This window comes from Ailuropoda melanoleuca, chromosome 13 (genome assembly GCF_002007445.2).
Source record: "Ailuropoda melanoleuca isolate Jingjing chromosome 13, ASM200744v2, whole genome shotgun sequence".
Taxonomy (NCBI): Eukaryota; Metazoa; Chordata; class Mammalia; order Carnivora; family Ursidae; genus Ailuropoda; species Ailuropoda melanoleuca.
In genome coordinates, this window is record NC_048230.1 from 31,484,147 (window position 1) to 31,506,889 (window position 22,743).

Consider the following 22,743-nt stretch of genomic DNA (forward strand, 5'->3'; position numbering starts at 1 on the left):
GCGGGCTATTAGCAAAGTTTTGGGGGAGTCAAAAGTTACACAGATTTTCAACTGTGCGGGTGGTCGGTGCCCCTAACCCCTGCATTGTTCAAGGGTCAACCGTAAATACAGAGTATCAAAGCAATCCAAGATCAGCTAGTCACATCTGGTTCTGAGTCAAACGCAAGTGTCTTGACAAGTAGAGCTCCGAGTATAAGCTTTAGTCAGAAAAAGATCTCTTCACCTCCACGGTCTTTTTTTTTGGAAAAGAATGGTGCACTTAGAATATAAAATATCTTTGTCTCACAAAGGTATATATGCAGCTTACCAAGTTGATTAAGAATTTAAAATTCAACCTTTTTTGTAGCTTCAACTGAACTACTTATTTTGCATCTGTTCAATAACTCAAAAGAGCTAAACCAGTGTTTGAAAAACTTATTATTTGATATTAAAATGTATCAAAAATTATGTTTAATTACTAAAGTGATTTTTTTGTGTCATTCCATCTTCTTCAACTTAAAAGATAGCTGACATTTGGGTTAGTAAATGCATTCAGTAAGGCCTACAGTTTAAATGTACAAGCTCTGGTATTTAAAAGCAATTTAATTCATGAGACACAACCAAGTGAGGTTTATTCCAAGGGTGCAAGACTGGTTCAATATTTGAAAATTGATCAATATAATGTCATATTAATGGAATAAAAGAGAAAAATCATATGATAGTACCAGCTGGTGCAAAAAAAAAAATGACAAATGTCCTAAATAAATAAAATTTAATTAGGTTATTTCTTTTTTATATTAAAATGAAACTTTATTAAAGAAGACATAAAAGAACATTGAATACTCTCATATTAGGTTAAAATAAATAAGTCTTTTTTTTTAAAAAGCCTATCCAAAAATTAAAATATCACTTTATTACCCTTAAAAAAAGGGGAAAGTGGATGTATGTTTTGTAAGGTTTTTTGATCTTCTTCAGGTCAATTTTCAAATTCCTAAAAGATCCATGTTTTTACCCTGATTTTTTTTTTTCTTAAGGGTGAGAGGGTAGAAGGACTGGGGCCTGCTTGTGGGCAGGGCACTGGGGTGAGACTGCAGAGAAATAGGAAGGCCTTTCTACTAAACGTCAATTGATAGGACTGTCACAAAAAGCCTAACTTTTACATAAACCACTGTAAGCTGAATATTAAATAATCAAAGAAATCCTAGGTAAAACAGATATCCAGTGGTGTGAAGAGTATTCGGATATGTTCTTACCTAGGCACTCTTGGATCATGCCATGTGCTCACACCAGTCTGAGTATGTAAGAAATACACCTGACCTTGTTGTGTTGTCCTCTGTTCTGTAAAATTAAGAAACACTAATAATAAAAACATATTCAGGATGTCCAAATCAAAGACAGCTCTAGACACTAGGATGATATTACATCAATAGTTAAATTCTCCAAATTACCAATCTATTGTATTACAAAAAAATACTTCATAAATCATTCTTTATCAACTCAATACATCTTCTCCTGGAAACAATCTTATAAATGGTGATGAGGGTCAGAGGCCAGCTATCTGAAAGCCAAGTACATTTACAGTATGGCTCAAATACTAAACATGTTGCTATGGAAAACAGAAAACAAGATTGTCACAGTACCAATATTTCAACAAAACAAACATGAAGAAATGACTTTTATTTGTCTTAAAGTGGAGCCTGAGGGGGAACAAAAGAAAGCTCAGAGGAAGAGGGTAACCAACTGTGGGAGATTCTGCGAGAACTTGCAAAAACTTTCAAAAGGTCTGCAGGCTGGTAATGCTTGTTTATTATGCCTAACTTTATATTAAAACTTAAGTTTTCTTCTTGAGAGAAGTGTTTTCTCATGACTACCATTTAAGTTCAAACAAAGGCAAAAAAGATGGAATATGTCATTTTAAAAGGGGAGTCACTCTTTGGTCAAAAATAGACAAAGACATAAAAATAAGCAAGTTAGAAAGAGGAGGACCAGAGAACAAGCATGCATTCTGGGGAGAAAAAGGTCAAAAGCAAGAGAGTAAGGAAGCCAGGGCAAAAGGGAAGGAATCTGCGTAAAAGTTTCTTCAATGGTGGTTTTTAGCATTAATTGTGTTTTTAAGCAACAGAACCACTTGTTTTTAAACAAAATCAAATGAAAAATCCCAATATATAAAACTATTGCTAATATTAGTATAAATTTGTTTATTAACCTATAATAAAGTCAATTTAAACTTTAAGTTTCTTAAAATTATAAACATAAAAATGTTTAAAATTGGTGACAGATGACAGCTGAAATAATTTCAGCTTTCGTACCCACTTTACTCCTAGGTTTTGGTTGTACAAAATCTGTTTTTAATCCAAATCACACAAATATTGTAAAAATATACTCACCCCAAACTGCCTGCCTTATAATCTCAATTAAAGAGAAATGACAAAAAATACTTTATTCTAAGGTCTGAACATTTAATAACAGTCAAAGTTTACTAAGTGCTTTCTGTGCTGGAAACAGGCACTTCACATGAAACCATCACTTGAAAGCATCATTAATTTCACCATTTTATGGAAGATAAAATTGAGGCTCAGAGAAATTAAATAATGTCCCCAGTGTCACACACCTAATGTGTGGCAAAGCCAGGATACAAACCCAGGTGTCTCTCCCTCCCAAGCCATGCTCTCATCACTGTGCTACTTAGGCTAACCTGTGCAACATAGCACAGCTGATGGATAAATTTTTTAATTAAAGAGTTAAAATGTATTTACAAAGTAAAGCTAGAATCATGCATTTGCAGAACAGCTGAAAACATATTGTAGAGGAAAAATAAAACTCAAGTTAGATCAGGAGATTCCCAATGTTGGTCATTAGGTGTCACCATCAGCCCAGATACGGTTTATCTACGGGCTGTTGGGAGGGCAAGGCTATAATTGCTTTGGGTAACTTTGGGCAGGAAAGAAGACAGCTGAGTTCAAAGTATCTGCAAGAGTATTCACAAGTTGTGATTAATTTAGAAAGTTCTGTATCCAACTAGAAGATTCAAGTCATCTTCTACATGAAATTCTACAATTTAGGTAATTATAGAAGATTATAATAATTTTATACAAACATAGAAGTGACTAAATCATTTACAACAATAATCCATATCGTGCAGATAATCCAAAATTATAGACAATACAAAGATATAAATATCTTTAAAAGCATATTTCTGATGGCATTTCTAAATATGCAGGTCTAGAAAATTACATTGCAAGTCTGACTTCAGATGACCACTATCAGTAACAATACCATCTTACCTTTACAGAGTGCCTATTTGCAAGGAAGCTCACATTGTTACATATGCTCTTCAGGACACCTCTGAGACATGGAGAGGCATCATTCATCTCATTTCATTATAAAAGAGCAAAAGGGCTGAGGTTAAATGACTAGCCCAAGTCAAACTGCTGGTTAGGTAGTCCTCTACCACTTCAAAGACTTCAGATTGGGGGATTTTACACGTTTATTTTCATGTAGAATCCCTAAACCCAGATTACTAACTTCTTTAAAGCTGATTTTCTGGCTTTCTTAGCAAGCTGAAATCAGTAAGCCACACTTTATTTTTCCTCTGCTAGTCATACCATAGCCTTCCGGTAGGTCTGGAGGAGTATGTAAATGTGTCCTGCTCATGTAATTTCTATGTCGCTGTGACCGGACTCTTCTCTCGGCCAGTCTGGGGTCTGAAGACTGTCCACATGTTGCACCATTTGTTCCACTAATTGGAGTGTTCTCATCAACAAAGCAGCTAAGAGGTCTGCCGGGACTTGAATATTCAGATGCTGGTCTATTGAAAAGTAACCAGGGAATAAAAGTTACTCAACTAAGATATCAAAGGTAGAGTCCTCTAGACAATGTATGTACTGCAGGATCACAAGAATATGGAATGATCAATACAAATATAATGATTTCAAGAACTCTGAATAAAAGCAAGGTTGACACCTCTAATCACCAAACAAACTCATGTGACAGGCAGATTATCAATTATGTATTCAAATCATTTTATACTGATTTTAATTACATTTTATATGAAATCCACATGTATTTGCAGATGTGAGCACTAGTTCACAAAGCACGTCTTGACTTAGCCTCAGCCTACCTCTCGGACCTAACTTCCCACCTTTCTCCCATTCAGCCTCTGCCACGCTAACATTCCTCCTGTTCCCTGAACTTGCCAAGACTGTTTTACCTTTAGGGCTGGAAAGAAGTTCTTCCTCCCACCCAGAACGCTTTTCTTCTCCTACTCTCCCTAGGCCAGGCTCCTTTTTGTCATTCAAATCATAGCTTAAGATTAAACATCTGAGAGGTCCTTCCTGACCTTCAATTCTAAGGCAGTCACCCAGGCATTTGATAAGTACATCACCTTACTTTCTCAGCATAGCAATTATTTAATATTTTTTTTATCTGCATCTTTGTTTGTCTTCCCTTACTAGAATATTTATTGAGAGAACAAAGTCCACCTAATTTGTTTCCCACCGTACATATCCCCTGCACCTAGAATAGTGCTTGGCATATATATAAGAGTAGCTCAATAAATATTGAATGAATAAAGAAGATGGTGTGACTCTTCAAAGAACTTCCGCTATACTGGTAGGTCATCCAAAACATAAGAGGATAATCAAGAGTTAATTTTTAAACTAACATTTACAACCACAATCAACTTTATATATGTGGAAATTAAAGTCAGTTTCATCAGTTAAATGAATTAGAAGGAAACGGGACTTTGCCAAAGCACTGACACAAGTACACATTCATTTACACTCAGATACAATAAAAATGGGTTGACTTCAATAAAATCCTTGGCAGTTTAATACTAGAGATGCAACTCTCAAACACGCATTTTTTAAAATGGCAACATGAGCTAAGCTTTTATGTGAGAATTGTAATATAAGAGGGAAAACTATGACTTAATGAGTTAAGCAATTAATCCCCAATAAATAAAAGGAGGTATAGCTTAGAGAAGCATTTCACGTTGTGTGTCTGGTGCCAGCCCTGATCAGGGAAAGAGGGGTTGGGGGGGGGGGGCAAAACAAACACTGAGTAGAGGCAGCAAAAAAAAACCCCAAAAAACAAAAAACAAAACGTTGCTCTTACTTAAAAAAAAAAAAAAAAAAAAAAGGAAATTCAGCCACTTATCCTATTTATTTTCAGTTACTTTAAAAAGTACCTCTCGGGTGCCTGGGTGGCTCAGTCAGTTAAACGTCTGACTCTTGATTTCGACTGAAGTCATGATCTCAGGATCACAAGAGTGAGAAGATCTCAGGATCACAAGAGTCCAGCTGCTAGCTGAGCACGGGGCCTGCGTGAGATTCTTTTGTCTCTCCCTCTACCTCTGCCCCTCCACCCCCCCCACCCGGCCCCATCCCTGGCACATGTACACTCTCTCTCTCTCAAGATTTTATTTATTTACTTGACAGAGAGAGACTGAAAAAGAGAGAGAGCACAAGCAGGGAGGCTGCAGAGGGAGGGGAAGAAGCAGGCTCCCCACTGAGCAGGGAGCCTGATGCGGTGCTAGACTTGAGCCAAAGGCAGACACTTAATTGATTGAGCCACCCAGGCACCCCAAATAAATAAAATATCAAAAAAATACAAATAAATACTTCCTTGAAGTTTCCAAAAATTATCTTGCATCCCCATGTCTTTATACATTAAGCTCCATGAAGGCCCTTCTGCCTTGTTCACTGTTACAGCATAAATGCTGACTAAGCATGGTAACTGGCATATACCCATTTGATGAACTGACTGATGGCCGTTACCACTACTCTGAAAGCTTTTCATCACCCTTCCCTGGTAAATTCTAACATTCTTCAAGAATTAATTCAGAAATTCTCCTCCTTCAGAGTTTTCCTTTGCAGGTTCTAACATCCCCTTACCTCCCACTCTAAGTTAGGTGCCCTCCATATGGTCTCAGAGCATTTGGTTCTTATCTTGATCACAGACCTTACTGGATGCAATATAATAATATAATCATGCCCCGACATGACTGAACAAATAAAGATCCAGTATATATATTTTGTTAGAGCCATTCTATAACGGACTCAAAAAAAATTTTTAGGAGTCCCAGAAATAAGATGACTTCTCAACTTATTCAGTTAACTCATTTAATAAATATTTATTAAGTACCATCACAGGCCCTAGAGCTACAATAACAGGATGACCTGCTAAACAATCTTTATTGAAAATTACTTTTGGAAATAATAATGGCACTTGCTGTAAGATCTACTGATTTTGAGCAGTATAAACCAAGAAAGGAAATCTGGTAAAGCTGACAGATAAACAGAAAGTGACGACTTCAGGAAGGCAAAAAGCACAGACCACGGGAAGACATCTGTATGTTCTTACCGCGTTGGGCGTTCCCATTGTGTAGTTCTTGTTATGTGGTTTAGATACTGGATTCTTCCAGAGGCAGTTCGCCTTTCTTCCCAGCTTAAATAAAAATTGAGAGATAAGGCATCAATAGGAAGGTGGATACAGAATGCTTTTAGTGCAATAACTGAGTCAGGAAGACATCTGCTGTTATAAATCAGGAATGACAACTGAAAAATCAATAGAATACCATAATTTTTTTCAGCTTATTTTAAAACTGTACAATGTATCTTCTGGAATTCTGAAGCTTCTAAAATATTTACACTGAGGTGTGACTAATATCTTCCATCAGCCAAACTCAGAATTCTTCAATAATGTCAACACTCAATTAAATTATACTAATTTCTCCAGAATTAAGTGGGGGGGGGGGAAGACATACTAAAAATAAAAATCACACCTAATTTTTAAAATTAACATAAAAGTATATAAAAGCTTTTTAAAGCATTTAGCCTACTCAAACTATTTTTTTAAAAAGAACGGTACTTCCTCCTCAGTAACTTTTTAATGAACGTAACAACAACAAAACATAGGTAAATGACCACAGAAATGTGGTAATGTTAATAACTCCACCAAAACCCTGGCAGAGGTTTAGGAGCCATAGAAAATAGGAAATAAAGAGATGCTTAAGAGGTCTTTTGCCCTGTGATAACAATTAAAGCACAAAATGTTAATTTTGTTTATTTATAAATTATATACATGTACAATTGTATTATAAAATGTAGACCAAATAGATATTTTTAAAGGATGTGATATAAAAACAAATGGGGAAGAAAGTACTATAAAGTAGAGCAAACTTAGAATAAGCCTTACATTGTTGTAATCTCTTAATACTAATTATTTCATACTAAACTTCCCCTTCAAAATTACCATAATCTACGTCACATCCATAAAAGTTAACATATATATCAAGAAGCTAAAGTAATCTATAAATAGACTTAAGTTGTGGCAATTTTTAAGAGTTTAAACAAAATGAGCAAATGCCCTGGCTTGGATGTAAAATTTCATATCAAAAATAATTTAAGTCAAAGCTCAACCAATTATATACTTTAAATAATTCACTGTAGGGGCGCCTGGGTGGCAGAGCGGTTAAGCGTCTGCCTTCGGCTCAGGGCGTGATCCCGGCGTTATGGGATCAAGCCCCACATCAAGCTCCTCTGCTGTGAGCCTGCTTCTTCCTCTCCCACTCCCCCTGCTTGTGTTCCCTCTCTCGCTGGCTGTCTCTATCTCTGTCAAATAAATAAATAAAATCTTTAAAAAAATAATAATAATTCACTGTATATAAACTACACCATATTGGTGTTAATTAAACATATTTTGAAAGTTAAAAATAAAATCAGAAAAGTGTAAGCGCTAGTATCAAACAAAGATAGAGAGCAGTGATCAGAAGTATGAGCTTTGGAATCGAGGCGTAAGTCTGCATTCCAGCTCTACCATTCACTATGCAGCCTTCAAGGCAAGTTTACTGAACTCCTCTGAGTCCTAGTGTTTTTAATCTACGAAATAAATGAGGGTGAAAACAGTAGAAGCAGGAGTAATAATAGCAGCTATTTATTTATTAAGCACTTAGTATTTGCAAAACATTGTGCTAAATGCTTTACATGGATGATTTCATTTAATCCTCACAATTTATAGCATATATACTATTATCACAATCCTTTTCTATAAGTAAATATAAACCAATGCTTACAGAAGTTAAATACACTAATTAGATTCATAAAGTTTATAAACAGAAGAGTAAGGATTAGATTAGATTCCATGAGTTAAAACAGTACATAATGATCTAGTGTGGTGTAAAACTACCACTATAAATTTGGAAGCAAGAGATGTTAAGCTCTAGACCAGGCTCTAACACCTAGTTTGGCACAATGACCTTCAACAAAACACTTCACATGTGAATTAAATGAACTAATGTATCACATAAAATGCTTATAACAGTATCTGACACACATATGCTCAATAAATGTTTCTATGTTGTTAAAATTTTTACTCCACAAATCTCTATCTCATCCCTCTAAATAGAGTAATGTCTCAGATTTAGCACTTACATGTCCAGTTTTGAATAATCGAAAAAGTTGTTCTTTAAAATACATATTATTTATAGGAAAGTTATATTTGTCAAGCAATTTGTCTCCTAGTCAAAACTCTTAAAAACCAAACTTAACATATCTAATTCACGGTTCATTTTATAAATTTGTCTTGACAAGATTCCTTGCTAATTTTCCACGTACAAGGAAAATCTAGATTCTGGAACTGATCGGCAAATTTCTAAAGTATACAATAAATGCCAACTTATTTGTCATTATTTGAAGGATATTATCAACATATTTCTCTAATGATCTCAGCTTACCCATCTGGTAAATCATTATCAAATAAACGACTGCAGTCCACAACTTGCCCTCCTGTGCCTATTCGGTCTCTGGACTGAAGACTTACTATAAGACAACAAAAAATTACTAAAAGTCATAAAACTAGAAAGAGTTATTACAATTTAAAATACGTATCTTTAAAAGACATCTAGCTTATCTTATTTTAATACTTTAGAATGAACTTTTTAGCTTCTAATAAATTCTGTAATTTTTTTTCCATGAGATTTTTTCCTTTAGGAGTGACGTCAGAATTTTATGATTTTCTACACTTTATTGTGTTCGTGGAGGAGAGTTTAAATCCTTTTTGCCCATTGTAATGGGGCAGTGTAAGGTCTCTTACTACACTCAAAAGAGGCATAATACATGAAAGGTATATTCACATACAGAGGAACAGGAAAAGTTCACATTAATTTGGGTTTATTTGGGTTATGTGTAATTCTTGACGCATCTTTAAAAAACAAACAGCGGCGCCTGAGTGGCACAGTCGGCTACACGTTCAACTCTCGGTTAGGACTCCGGTTGTAATCTCAGGGTCGTGAGATCAAGTCTGTTTGAGATTCTCTCCCCCTCTCCCCCTGCCCCTCCTGCTCATGCTCTCCAAAATAAGTCTTTTTTTTCCCCCTAAAGATTCTATTTATTTATTTTTGTGATCGAGAGAGAGAGAACGCACGTGCAAACATGAGGAGGGGGGAGAGGCAGAGGGAAAACAGACTCTCCGCTGAGCAGGGAGCCCGATGCAGCACTGGATCTCAGGACCCTGGGATCATGACCTGAGCCGAAGGCAGACAATTACCCGACTGAGCCACCCAGACGCCCTCTAAAATAAATCTTAAAACAAACAAACAAACAAACAAACAAACAAACAACAACACTGGATTCTGGCAATTGGGCAACACTTCGATTCCATGAGTTAAAACAGTACATAATGATCTAGTGTGGTGTAAAACTACCACTATAAATTTGGAAGCAAGAGATGTTAAGCTCTAGACCAGGCTCTAACACCTAGTTTGGCACAATGACCTTCAACAAAACACTTCACATTCTTAAAGTTTAGATAATCTAGATAATGAGGAAGTTAGGCTAACTGATATGTCTGAAGTCGTTCCTTGCTGCTCTAATATTCTTTAATTCTATTTTTGGCAATTCTCCCAAAAGATAAAACAGGAATAGGCAAATGTGACTATAACCCAACTTCTTAAAGAATTAATCAGTTACCACATAAAGTATGTCATCTTAAGACCCTTCATTCTAGGAAGGGTCTCAAAATTCTGAAATCTTCCAGCTCTGCAAAAATTCTGAAAAATCAGAAAGTTCAACACATTACTCCTTTATATGAACTTCATTTTTAGGTGACATTGTAACATACCTCTCCTCAGTGAATATAAACAAAATGTTATATGAAAATAGTAATAGAAAACAGTATTAACCAGTTTTTATACAGAAAAACTAAGTGAAATGCTTACCTAGATATAATCACTGCAAAAACTGTGTATTTTCTCATTAGCTTTGTTTAGAATAATTATTAAGGCTCAAAATTAAGGATTTCATGAGCTTCAACTCCAGAATGCTATATTACAAAGCACCTAAGCAATTTTTAGGTGGGCTTGTGTTTTTAAATGGCCTAATCCTAGCAATATGTAAAAACGAGTCATAGAAATATTATGTTTATAAGAACACTGTTCATAACATTATAACATCAGGAACAATCTAAATATCCAGCAATAATGTACTAGCTAAATTATTTGTCCACCATGGATTGTCATGAAACATCAAAAATGCTACAGAAATGTATCCATGAACAACAAAAGATATTTAGGACAAATTAAAACAGATTATTTAAAATTCTGCACAGTGTAATACCATTTTTAAAAAACAGAAAGGTATGTACATCAAGGAAACGACAATGATGGCATGTTATGGATGTTCCTTATGTTCTCTGTCTATATTTTTATTTGATTTGATTTTATAACAAAAAAAGAAGAACCTCACAATAGATGCAAAGAATTGAATAACAGATTCAAAAACAAGGAAAAGGATTTATAACCTTGAATCAGTTGTCTCAATTTGGGCGATTTTTCTCTAAGGTAATACTCCAAAAATAGGATAAAGCTAAGTGTCCAAAAATGCTTGCAAGTTTCAATGTTACAACAGCAAAAAAATAACTTACAAGTCCAGTAAATAAGTTATGATATATTGATATAATTCATCCTTTAAAATCATTAATTATAAACACTAATAATGGTTACAGTAAGTGAAAGAAAAAATTTTATATTCAATGAACCAAAATCATAAAAAATTTTATATAAATGTATATAAAGTTATTAGAAAGGGATATACATTTTTTAAAGTTAGTATTCTAGTGTACTTTTCTCCATTTCCCAAAAGTATGTTATATACATCTATGCATGATTATTTGTAAAGGTCTAATTCAGCAAGAACTAGAACTTATTCTGGTTTCTTTTTTTTTAAACTTATTCCATTTTTAAATGGCAGGATCAAAAAGCATAATGTTTGAATCAACATATCTCTGCTATGAAAACCAAATTCACACAAAAGCTTCAAATTTAAACACAGATACATGTCTAAGTAAAGCTTTCCTTTTTTATATAGTATATTTCATAGGTTTATTTCTAATTGCTGACAAAGGAAAGTCTGCTGTTTTTATAAATGCCAATCAACACCTAGTGAAACTATTTTGTTACTACTGGACATTAGTTGGCAAACATTACATAACATACCAAACAAATAAAGAACAATCACATTTAAAATCTTATAAGCCAGCATTTATTTTTTAGTTTGTTTACTCCCTTCTCAATCTAAGAATGACAGGAATTCTCAAGAAGGCTGTAGTGTAGATATCTCCCTGTGATAACAGTCATAGGGCTTGGTTATGTTGCTACTCTGAATTCACTATGAACCCAACTCGTTCCCTTGGAAAATGAAGCCCTTCAAAAGTAACTTCAGTAACTAAAACCTCTCTGATAGGTTCATAATGGCAATCAACTTATCCTAAATTCTGCTCTATAGTGAAGTGGTAAGATTCCAATTATGTTTTTTTCTTTAAGAAGCCTCAAAGGAGCCCATCTTGGTGTCCTATCACATTATGTGTCTTTTTTCTTTTTTTTAAGATTCTTTTATTTATTCATTTGAGAGAGACAGAGCACAAGCACGGGGAGAGGCAGAGGAAGAGGGAGAAGAAGCAGGATCCCCGCTGAGCTGGGAGCCCAATATGGGGCTCGATCCTAGGACCTGGAGATCATGACCTGAGCCAAAGGCAGATGTCTAACCATCTGAGCCACCCAGGTGCCCCACACACTGTGTATCTTGATCGAAGCTCAATCCACCAATTCTTGAGTCTCAGGAAATTTTGTATAAAGCCCTTCCTCTGAGACAATTCAAGATAGCCCCACTGAGTACTTTATGAGTAAGATATCCCTTTTTCCAATCAGTATTCTATCATTCCTCATATTCTTTTCAATTAGCACAGATTATTTTAAAACTGTAAAGCTTAAACAAAGTTCAATAGAATATTCTTACTCAAAAACCAGTTTAAGAATTATTTTTAGAGGGGCGTCTGGGTGGCACAGCGGTTAAACGTCTGCCTTCGGCTCAGGGCGTGATCCCAGCGTTGTGGGACCGAGCCCCACATCAGGCTCCTCTGCTATGAGCCTGCTTCTTCCTCTCCCACTCCCCCTGCTTATGTTCCCTCTCTCGCTGGCTGTCTCTGTCAAATAAATAAATAAAATCTTAAAAAAAAAAAAAAAAAAAGAATTACTTTTAGAAAACTTTCAGACCATGTATAAAGTCTGTCTTTAAAAGAATGCCTAAAGGATCAATAGTTTTTCACATTTGGAGCCTCTTTTTTTTTTTTTTAAACATTATTTATAGTTGGAGGGTTTCTGTGGTTTTTTTTTTAATTCTTTAAATTAAGGTAGCCTGGAACTTGGATCCACTGTTTGAAACATTTTACGTGACTCATTTAACTCAAGCCAATACAATGAAGCTACAGTTACGCGGATTTAAAAGATATTTAATGATGCCAAATTTCATATGACTTTAAATTCCACACTTACCTACTATCTGTCCTCTAACCGTATCATTGTCATTTGGCCCAAGTTTGCACAGATCCAACCTCTGATCTATTTCAAATCAACAAAAAAAGCAATTAAAAAATAAGCTGGTATCAGAGCTTCTGACATCTACAGAGTGATAGTAAATTTCCATAATCCAATGGCAATCAGGCCTATCATTTAAATAATAATGTTTTAAAGATGAAACAAATGTTTAAAATCTCTAACTACATATATAATTAGTATAAATGTCTTAACAAGGTTTTGATAAATTCAGATTTCAAAAACCATAAGGCGCTGGTGTATACATTGCCAACATGCAACTACTTTTTCTCCAAAGATTTCAGACCACTTTGTCTGAGTCTCGGCTTGTCACTTAATAGTTGTTGTCCTTAAGCAATTTATGCCTGAGTCTTGATTTTCTCATGTGTAACTGTTATAGTAGGAGGAGACCATACATTAGTCTTTGTATTTTCCACTCCAAACTGGTAGAACACTGTATCAGGGTGCTCAATAAATGTTTGTAAATGAAATATTATGGCACATCAAAAGGGTCAAGTAAATTAATGCAATGAAACACTCGCGGGCAGCAGAAAGAAAAATCTGTGTCCCAAAACTACTGCGCCTGGCTATGCAATGAAAAAAAAAAGACATTTTTCCCTTTGCAAAACAAACAGACACTGCTAAATCCACTACATAGCGGACTTCTGCAAAGCAATTCCTCTTCTCTTGTTCAGCCTCTCCAGTGAGTCCTCCTCCCTTCGCCAGCAGGCCCTTGCCCTTGCTTCTCAGAGGACAGGATCCATGCCCTTTCCACTTCTTATCACCAGGGTTTTGAACAGTACCCGGCACATTAAAAGCGCAATAAATGTTGGCTAAATTGAAGCAGAGATAAGGTCTCTGTGGCCTATAAGACTTCAGTTTGCCCGCTGGGTTGGGTAATAAAACAGTTCGTTTTTATATGCTTAGACCTTTACCAATCCCAACGTCCTCTATTTCCTGTTGGGTCACCCTGTCAACTCAGAAATAAAAGAAATTCTCAGGTGCCTTTAAATTCCCCCGACTCAGGACTTCTGGCACAATTTTCTCCCTTTTTAACAGATCAACATTTATGTATCTGGACTACATTAAAAGGGGTCATCTCAATATACCTAATATTCAAACTAAATTTGCTCTATTTTTAATTAATTTCTTTAGCTAGATTATAAGTGAATTTTTGTTGAGCAGAGACATCTGGGCTAAAATCCCATGACAATGAATGACTAGCAATATTTTTTATATTATATAAAAAAGAATCCTGTAGAAACAACAAAAAATTTTGTTGAAAAAGACACTTTCATCTATGTCCCAATGGAAATAATCCCCCAAAAGATGCTTTGTTACCTGGTTACATGAATTATGCATATGCAAATTAAACGTGTCACTCCAATATGGAAATCATTTCTGATGTCTTGACCTTGGCCTGATCTTCTAAACGCCCAGGTTGGTGGAAAACTAAATCTATAATTCCGTAGTTAATACAGCTATCTTACACTCAATGTCTTACCTTTCCAGAACTTTTAATTTTTTCACCGTTTTATATATCACTTTTATTCACTAATAATTCCTCTTTCACCTTAAACATTCCAATCACCTAAATAAAACTCATTTTATCTCATAAATCCACCAAAACCAGAGAAGGGTACTAAGAAACAAAAAAGGCATTTATACTTTGATACTTTTCTTTTTACTCTTGGATATCAGACCTTTCCTAACACTTATAAATTCACTGGATACTAAGCATCAGCTCTGATTTAGTTCAAGTTTCACATACTTCAAATGTTTGTTTTATAAAGTCCATAAAATAAATTTAACCAAGAATTTTTACCAATGTTTCAAACATACATAGGAAGTTAAGTTTCTGGATCGCTGCCTCCCCCAAAAAACGTGTGTGTGTGTGTGTGTGTGTGTGTAATATATATACATATATATACGTATATACATATAATATATATACAAATATATATACATATTTTTTTAACTTTAAAAAGCACTAGTATCTACTCACAACCAGTGTCTTTGAGGCGGTTGATGGCATTGGAAAGAAGTCGAACACAACCAAGAAATCCAGCACCTTGTTTTTTATGGATCTTCTTGTGATTCCACACACTGATCGTAACTGAATCAGACTTTCCAATATACCTAAAACACAACATGACTGAATGAGTAACTTGGCAACTACAAGTAGTTAGTATGAAATTTTTCTTTTGCTCCTGTATTTTAAAGTCTCAAATGCTTCAGAGTATGACTAAATACTGCAAAATATGTTTTGAGTTCAATCAATCCCATGGGACTGAATTTAAATTTTTAAAAAATCTTAAAAATAAAATCTAAAAATAATTTTTAATATATCCTTCATCACATCTATCACTCTCCGGCTGGGTAACGATTTTTGTTAGTAAAAAACTATTTTAGTAGCTAGTGTCAAATAACACTAACAGAGTTTCTGACATTTCTTTCCAAGAACAAAAATGTTACACGAACTTTTATCAGTCACATTTTAAACACATTTCAATGACATGACCTATCATCTCAGAGAGTACTCAGTTTTCAAGGGGCATTGTCAAGGCTGACAGACCAAAAATCTGACATACCTGTTATGTTTTAAAATGCTGTAGAACAAAAGCTGATTGTAACGCTTTTCCCCTGCTTCTTTCCTGTATGCAGGCCTTGAGAGAGCAGGACTCTTGCAGATTTCACTTCACTGCCTGCAGACAAGCAGAGCAGGGAAAAGCGTTACTATACTTGTCTGTGCATATACCTGCAAGTATGTGAAAGCTCTACCACAGCCAATTGTTCACATGGTGCCATCCCATGCAAAAATATGATAAAATAACATAATTATATCAGTAGAACCCTAACCCTATTTCATTGCCTGTAAGTGGTCAAATTTTTGGTCCAGCAACCTTGATCTTAAAGTATCATTCGTTAAAGCAGTAATATCAGAAAAATTCACCTCGTATATAAAAAAGCCAAAACCACTTAAGAACTAAAACTTTTAAATGAGAAACAGGGAAGCCACACTTGGATCCAGCTGTGCTTAAAAGCATGCCTACCCCCCAGACTTTTAATTATGCAAACCAATACATTCCCTTTTTAAAAATTAAGCCAATTTGAATTTCATTTCTGTTGCTTGCAAATGAAAAACTTTGGACTAAAATATCCAGGATGCTCCAATTTTTAAATATACCTAACAGACCTAACTTGGCAAGTTATCTCCTGCGTGATATGTCAAAATTCCAGCACCAGAATCAATTATTAAACAGCTAAATCTCCCCAAACCAACATTAAAAGAAAAAAAATCACATTAAATCACTTTCCCAACTGGTAAGCCTGATGTACAACTACGATAAAATATTGATCCTCCCCTCATGCCTTAGCCCACCACTGACATAAGCATCCTCTCAGAAGGCTAGCTGTCAAGGCCCAGAGACCTTAAGAACATACACTGAAAACAGGGGAGATTCTGTCAGTTTGTGTCCTTGAACAACTTTGAGATAGCCTCCCTGACAAATGAAACTTTTATACAAAATACACTGCTACTGTATGAAGTCACTGAAAATCTGGAGTTGCCTATTATATCAGTTAGTCTGCTCTAACCAATACAGAAGGCAAATCATAAGGGGCCTTGTCAGCCATGGTATGAACTCTGGCCCTTACGCCAAGTAAGGCTGGAAACCAATGGGAGATGTGCAGCAGAGGAGTAACAAGATTTGAAATATGTTTTAACGAGATCACCCTAGCTGCTGTGTTGAGAAAGACCATAGAAGCAAGCCTAGAAAAGCAAGGAGTCTAAGGCAGAGGTCAGCAACCCACAGCCTGTGAGCCAAACGCAGCAGAGCATAGGATATATAATGTGATTTCATTTTCAAGGATAAAATTTTTTTTTAAGTTTTAAGGCCATATTATAAATATTTAGAAAGTCTACATCTCTTCATTCACATTACCACTTTTCTAACATAAAGTTATCATTTCTATGTGCTGGATCCAACGATTCTACATACAAATGATAATTCAACAGGGATTCCAGCCCATACCACTGGAGAGTCCCCTCCCCCTAAATCCCATGGACCTGGCCATCAGGGAATCCCACTCAAATTACCTATTAGCACATTAGTATAATACCAAGCTCTGGTCTGTAACTTGTACAGAACCCCTGACAAACAGACAAGTTTAGGTAGAGACACCTCCGCCCCACAGGTCCAGCACGAAGCAGCTACTAAAGAGGAGACCTCTGCCAAATGCCAAAGATTTGTCATTGTTGATCTCCCGGGGGGGGGGGGCGGTATGCAGTGTAGAGGCTACTTCTGGGCAACAGGCTTGAGCAATGGAAACCTGAATAATGTCAAAGGGGCCACAGTGACCACCGGGCTGAATGCAAACAAGCTCATTAAGTGACCCACCTCAAAATATCCATAGGCCTTAGCTGACCGATAGGTTACTTACAACAGGCACAGGTACCGAAAAAAGGAAAATTCCATGTTCCCGTACTTCCTCACTCCCCCCTTAACTACATACAGCCCCCCACCATTGCTTCTGGTGGACAGTCTCTCCTTTGCTGTCCTGCCCACTGCTCCCTTGCAGTGTATTCAGGAAACTTCTCTCTCTTTCATTCTGCCTTGAGTGAATCCTCTAATCACCTGCTCCTCCAGGATCCACCCGATCACATTGCCCCACACTCCAGTGTTGGAACTAGTCTCCTGGACATCCTTGCCTCCCTCTAAGCCATTCTTCACAATAGCCCAAGTGTCATTCTTGGATATAAACCTTATTATAGCATTTCCCCCACTTAAAACCCTTTCATTGCTCTCCACTGCGTTTAGGAGAGGATTCAAATTTACTAACAGGCTTTCAAGGACCTTCATGAGCTGGCTCCTGTTTGCCTCTCTCTGTTTGTCCTATGCCATACTCCCCTTACATGAACTCACTAATGAGCCGGCCCACTTTTCCTTTTTCAAGTTAACTTCTACTTAAGGTCTAAGCCTAAATGCCACTTTTTCTAGGAAGCTGTCCTTAACTCCTAAATTCATATAAAGTTCTGTGTATTTCCAGAGCACCCTATACTTCCCCATTTTCTTATCACACTGTTTATAATTTCCTATTTAGTTGTGTTGATACACCACTTGGCTGTACACTTGGAGGACTATGTCTTGTTCACTATCATACCTGGGTCTCTCGCTGAAGCTTAAAGACATGGCTTAAAACAATCTGATTAAGAACTCAAAAGCTTAGTCAGTTACACAGATAGTAGCTTATTAGGGCTGCGATTTCAAACTCACCACAGGTCAAATCAAGTACTAAAAAAAAAAATATGAGACCTAATATAATACATTTACTAAAATTCTAACATTTAAGAATTACCTGTCAGGTACTAGTCTAAGCACTTTACAGATATTATCTGTCTCACTCTTCCGATCAATCTTCTAAAGTAGGCACTGTTGCTGTCGTCAATGGAAACTGATGCACAAGGGGTTAAACAATGAGCTAATGATCACACATGCAAGTGGTGGAGGCGGGAAGCCGGGTACTCTCACTTCACTCTACCGCCTATTTTTTTGGTTCCTCTTTATCTGCCTACTAACTTGGAGTTATAGCTCTGAGGGGCATACACAAAAGCCTTATTCTGAGTTGTCTCTATGTATCTCAGTGTTTCAGTAGGAGAGACAGGACGTTTGTTCACATGTCAAATTTAAGTAACTGACCAGAGTCCTGGCTGAGCTGGGTACTCTAGGGTGGTTCTAGAACTAACTGTCTAGAAGTAAGTAGGTGAGATGTCAGGCATAAAGGTTTGATGGGCGATCTAAAATTCCTTTTTGTAGTTAAGTGGAACACTTTGAAGAAAAACTGAAATTGATGAAGGGTGAAGTCTAAAGCTTAAAAAGCTTAAAAGACCAAAGACTTAAAAGTCAGGATATCAAGGCAGTTAACATGTTTATAACGTGAGATATGCTAACAAAATGGTAGTGGTGTAGAAAGCATGTGATAATGGAATTAACAGCCTGGAGAAAACTGCAACCTATACCTGCTTTCAGGGAGGAACAAATAAGAAACAAGACTATTACTGCCATCAAATCCCTGAAATATTCCCAAACTCCTAAGCCCAAGATACTCCAACAGTGATGCGGGACTAAAAGAGAAGGACTGCTGAAAGTACTGAAAAGGAATGGAAAGCCCTCCAGAATCCCCTCCCTGATCCAGTTCATCCTCAACCCTGTCAGGAGACCCAAGGTTTATACTCTGAAAAGTTCTCTATTGAGCGACACTAGGCACAGCTGAGGAAGGAGATAGAAGTCCTTAATAAAAGCAGAGATATTAAGAGGTAAATACAGGCAACAGAGACACCCCCTAGCATCCTTATACTCTTCAGCTGCAAGAACACTAGCATCCGAGCATATATAGCCCCCCAAGCAGGAAACGGGAGAATTATCAACAGTTGCACCTGACTACCCTAGCGAGTGGACCAGCTCTACCCACGGACACAGAATTTTCAATCAACATTTAAATGCCTCCCCTTAAATATAAAAAGACAGAAACCCAAATCAAACTAACAGAAAAAAAGGAACTCTGACAAAAGAGAGGCAATACAAGCAACAGAAGAAAACTCACTTCTCTTATTAGAGAAGATATTGCATCCAAGAAATAAGAGGAAATTGTGAAAAAAAGATTGTCAAAAAACAAAGTGATCTTGGAAGCTAAAAACGTGAAAACAGAAATTACAATAAAAGGAATGTTTGAAAATTAAGTTGGGGAAACAGCCCAGACATTTCATCACAGTTTTCTAATTTTTTACTAAAACAAAAATAGTTTATTAAAACAGAGAAGGTGCCTGGGTGGCTCAGTCAGTTAGGAGTCTGACTTTGGCTCAGGTGATGATCTTTGGGTCCTGGGATCAAGGCCTGTGACAGGCTCCCTACTCAGTGGGGAGTTTGCCTGTTCCTCTCTCTCTCTCTCAGCCCCTCCCCCCACTTATACACTCCTCCTCTCTCAAATAAATAAAATCTTAAAAAAAGAGAGAGAAAATATGGGGTGCCTGGGTGGCTCAGTCGGTTAAGCGTCTGCCTTTGGCTCAGATCGTGATCCCAGGGTCCTGGGATCAAGCCCCACGTTGGGCTCTCTGCTCAGCACGGGGCCTGCTACTCTCTCTCCCTCTGCCTGCTGTTCTCCCTGCTTGTGCTCTCTCTGTCAGGTAAATAAATAAAATCTTAAAAAAATAAAAATTTAAAAAATTAAAATAAGATCTTTTAATTACTTACTTACTAAATAAATGAATAAATTTTCCATAACTAAAGAGTTAAGTATCCAGAAGAGACCACAGGCAGTAATTTCTCTGACATCAGTCATAACAATATCTTTCTAGATACGTCACCAGAGGCAAGGGAAACAAAAGCAAAAATAAACTATTGGGAGTACATCAAAATAAAAAGCTTCTGCACAGAAAAGGACAAACAGAACTAAAAGACAACCTACTGAATGGGAGAAAATATTTGCAAATGACATATCCAGTAAAGGGTCAGTATCCAATATATATAAAGAACTTAACACCAAAAACCCACAAATAATCCAATTAAAAAACACACAGAAGATATGAACAGACATTTCTCCAAAGAAGACATACAGATGGCCAAGAGACACATGAAAAGATGCTTATACTCATCATCAGGAAAATACAAATCAAAACCACAGTAAGACATCACCTCACACCTATCACAATGGCTAAAATAAAAAACTCAAGAAACAAGTGTTGGTGAGGATGTGGAGAAAAAGGGACCCTCATGTACTGTTGGTGGGAATGCAGACTGGTGCAACCACTAGGGAAGACAGTATGGAATTCCTCAAAAAATTAAAAATAGCAGGGTGCCTAGGTGGCTCAATTGGTTAAGCATCCAACTCTTGATTTCAGCTCAAGTCACGATCTCAGGGTCCTGAGACTGAGCCCCGTGTTGGGCTCCAAGCTCAGTGCAAAGCCTGCTTGTCCCTCTCTGTCCCCCCTGCTTGCTCTCATGCACTTGCTTGCTCTCTCTCTCAAATAATAAATATAACCTTTAAAAAAATTTAAAAATAGGGGCGCCTGGGTGGCGCAGTCATTAAGCGTCTGCCTTCGGCTCAGGGTGTGATCCCAGCGTTCTGGGATCGAGCCCCACAAGGCTCTTACGCTAGGAGCCTGCTTCTTCCTCTCCCACTCCCCCTGCTTGTGTCCCTCTCTCACTGGCTGTCTCTATCTCTGTCAAATAAATAAATAAAATCTTAAAAAAAATTAAAAATTAAAAATAGAGGGGCAACTGGATGGCTCAGTCAGTTAAGTGTCCAACTCTTGATTTCAGTTTGGGTTTTGATCTCGGTTGGGGTCATGAGATGGAGCCCATGTTCAGCTCCACCCTCAGCATGGAGTCTGCCTGAGATTCTCTCTCTCCCTCGGCCCCTCCCCCGGCTCACTTACTCTCTCTCTCTCTCTCTCTCAGAAAAAAACCAAACAAATAAAAAAAATAAAACTAGAACTATCCTACAGTCTAGTAATTGCACTACTGGGTATTTACCCAAAGAATACAAAAATACTGGGGCGCCTGGGTGGCTCACTCCTTAAGCATCTGCCTTCCGTTCAGGACGTGATCCCAGTGTTCTGGGATTGAGCCCCACATCAGGCTCCTCTGCTGGGAGCCTGCTTCTTCCTCTCCCACTCCCTCTGCCTGTGTTCCCTCTCTCGCTGGCTGTTTCTCTCTCAAATAGATAAATAAATAATCTTAAAAAAAAAAGAATACAAATATACTAATTTGAAGGGTTATGTACCCCCTTTTTATTGCAGCATTACTTACAACAGCGAAATTGTGGAAACAGCCCAAGTGTCCACTGAGACATGAATGGATAAAGAATGGAATATTATTCAGCTGTAAGAAAGAATGAAATCTTGCCATTTGTAACAACATGGATGGATCTAGAGTATAATGCTACAAAATAAGCCAGTCAGAGAAAGATAAATACCATATGATTTCATTCATATGTGGAATTTAAGAAATAAAACAAATGAACAAAGGGGGGAAAAAAGAGAAACCCAAAAAACAGACTCTTAACTATAGAGAACACACAGATGGTAATGGGGTGGGGGGGTCAGTGAGGGAGTGGGACAGCGGGGAGCAGAGTGAGAGGGAGAGAGAATCCTAAGCAGGCTCCACGCCCAGTAGAGAGCCTGATGCTCAATCTCACAACCCTGAGATCATGACCTGAGCTGAAATCAAGAGTCAGATCCTTAACCCACTGAGCCACCCAGGCACCCCAAGAGTACACTTATCTTGATGAACCCTGAGTAATATATGGAACTGTTGAATCACTATATTGTACACCTGAAACTAATATAACACTGTATGTTAACCATACTGAAATTAAAATCTTTCAAGAGTTTAGTTATCCAGTTTGAAAGTTTCCAATAAGTATCTAGCACTATGTAACAAATATACCAAAACCATCATCAAAAAATGTAGTATCAGGCATAAAGACAATACCCTGAAATCTTCCAGTGGAAAACAATAATCAAGATGCCATTGGCAATATTCTAAAACTGCACTGTTCGAAAGGGCAGCCACCAGCCACAGAGAGCTATTGAGTACGGGAGGCTAGTCTAAATTGAGGCAATCTGTAAGTGCAAAACAAACTCCTCTAAGATCTCAAAGACTTACTTTTAAAATGTTTATTTTTAAAATTTATTTATAAAAATACTTTATATTGATTACATGTTGAAATGACAATATTTTAGATATACTGAACTAAATAAAATATATTATAAAAATATATTTTTATTAGTTTTAAATGTGGTTTCTAGCAAATTTAAAATTGCAGACAAGCTCCCATTTGTGGCTCACAATGTATTTCTATTCAGCAGTGCTGATTTAAACCTGGATGACAATGGAGCA

General features: G+C 36.8%; 1 protein-coding gene across 1 annotated transcript in view; it reads right to left on the bottom strand.

Moving 5' to 3' along the window:
- SMURF2 (SMAD specific E3 ubiquitin protein ligase 2) overlaps positions 1–22,743 on the bottom strand; it is a gene marked incomplete at its 5' end in the record, with an annotated part of 94,312 nt that overhangs the window by 25,642 nt on the left and 45,927 nt on the right. Inside the window, 6 exons of the mRNA XM_019805169.2 lie at positions 1,233–1,317; positions 3,585–3,787; positions 6,343–6,426; positions 8,714–8,798; positions 12,806–12,871; positions 14,850–14,983. Of these exons, the coding sequence (XP_019660728.2) occupies positions 1,233–1,317; positions 3,585–3,787; positions 6,343–6,426; positions 8,714–8,798; positions 12,806–12,871; positions 14,850–14,983 (657 nt within the window). The remainder of the gene's footprint in view (positions 1–1,232; positions 1,318–3,584; positions 3,788–6,342; positions 6,427–8,713; positions 8,799–12,805; positions 12,872–14,849; positions 14,984–22,743) is intronic.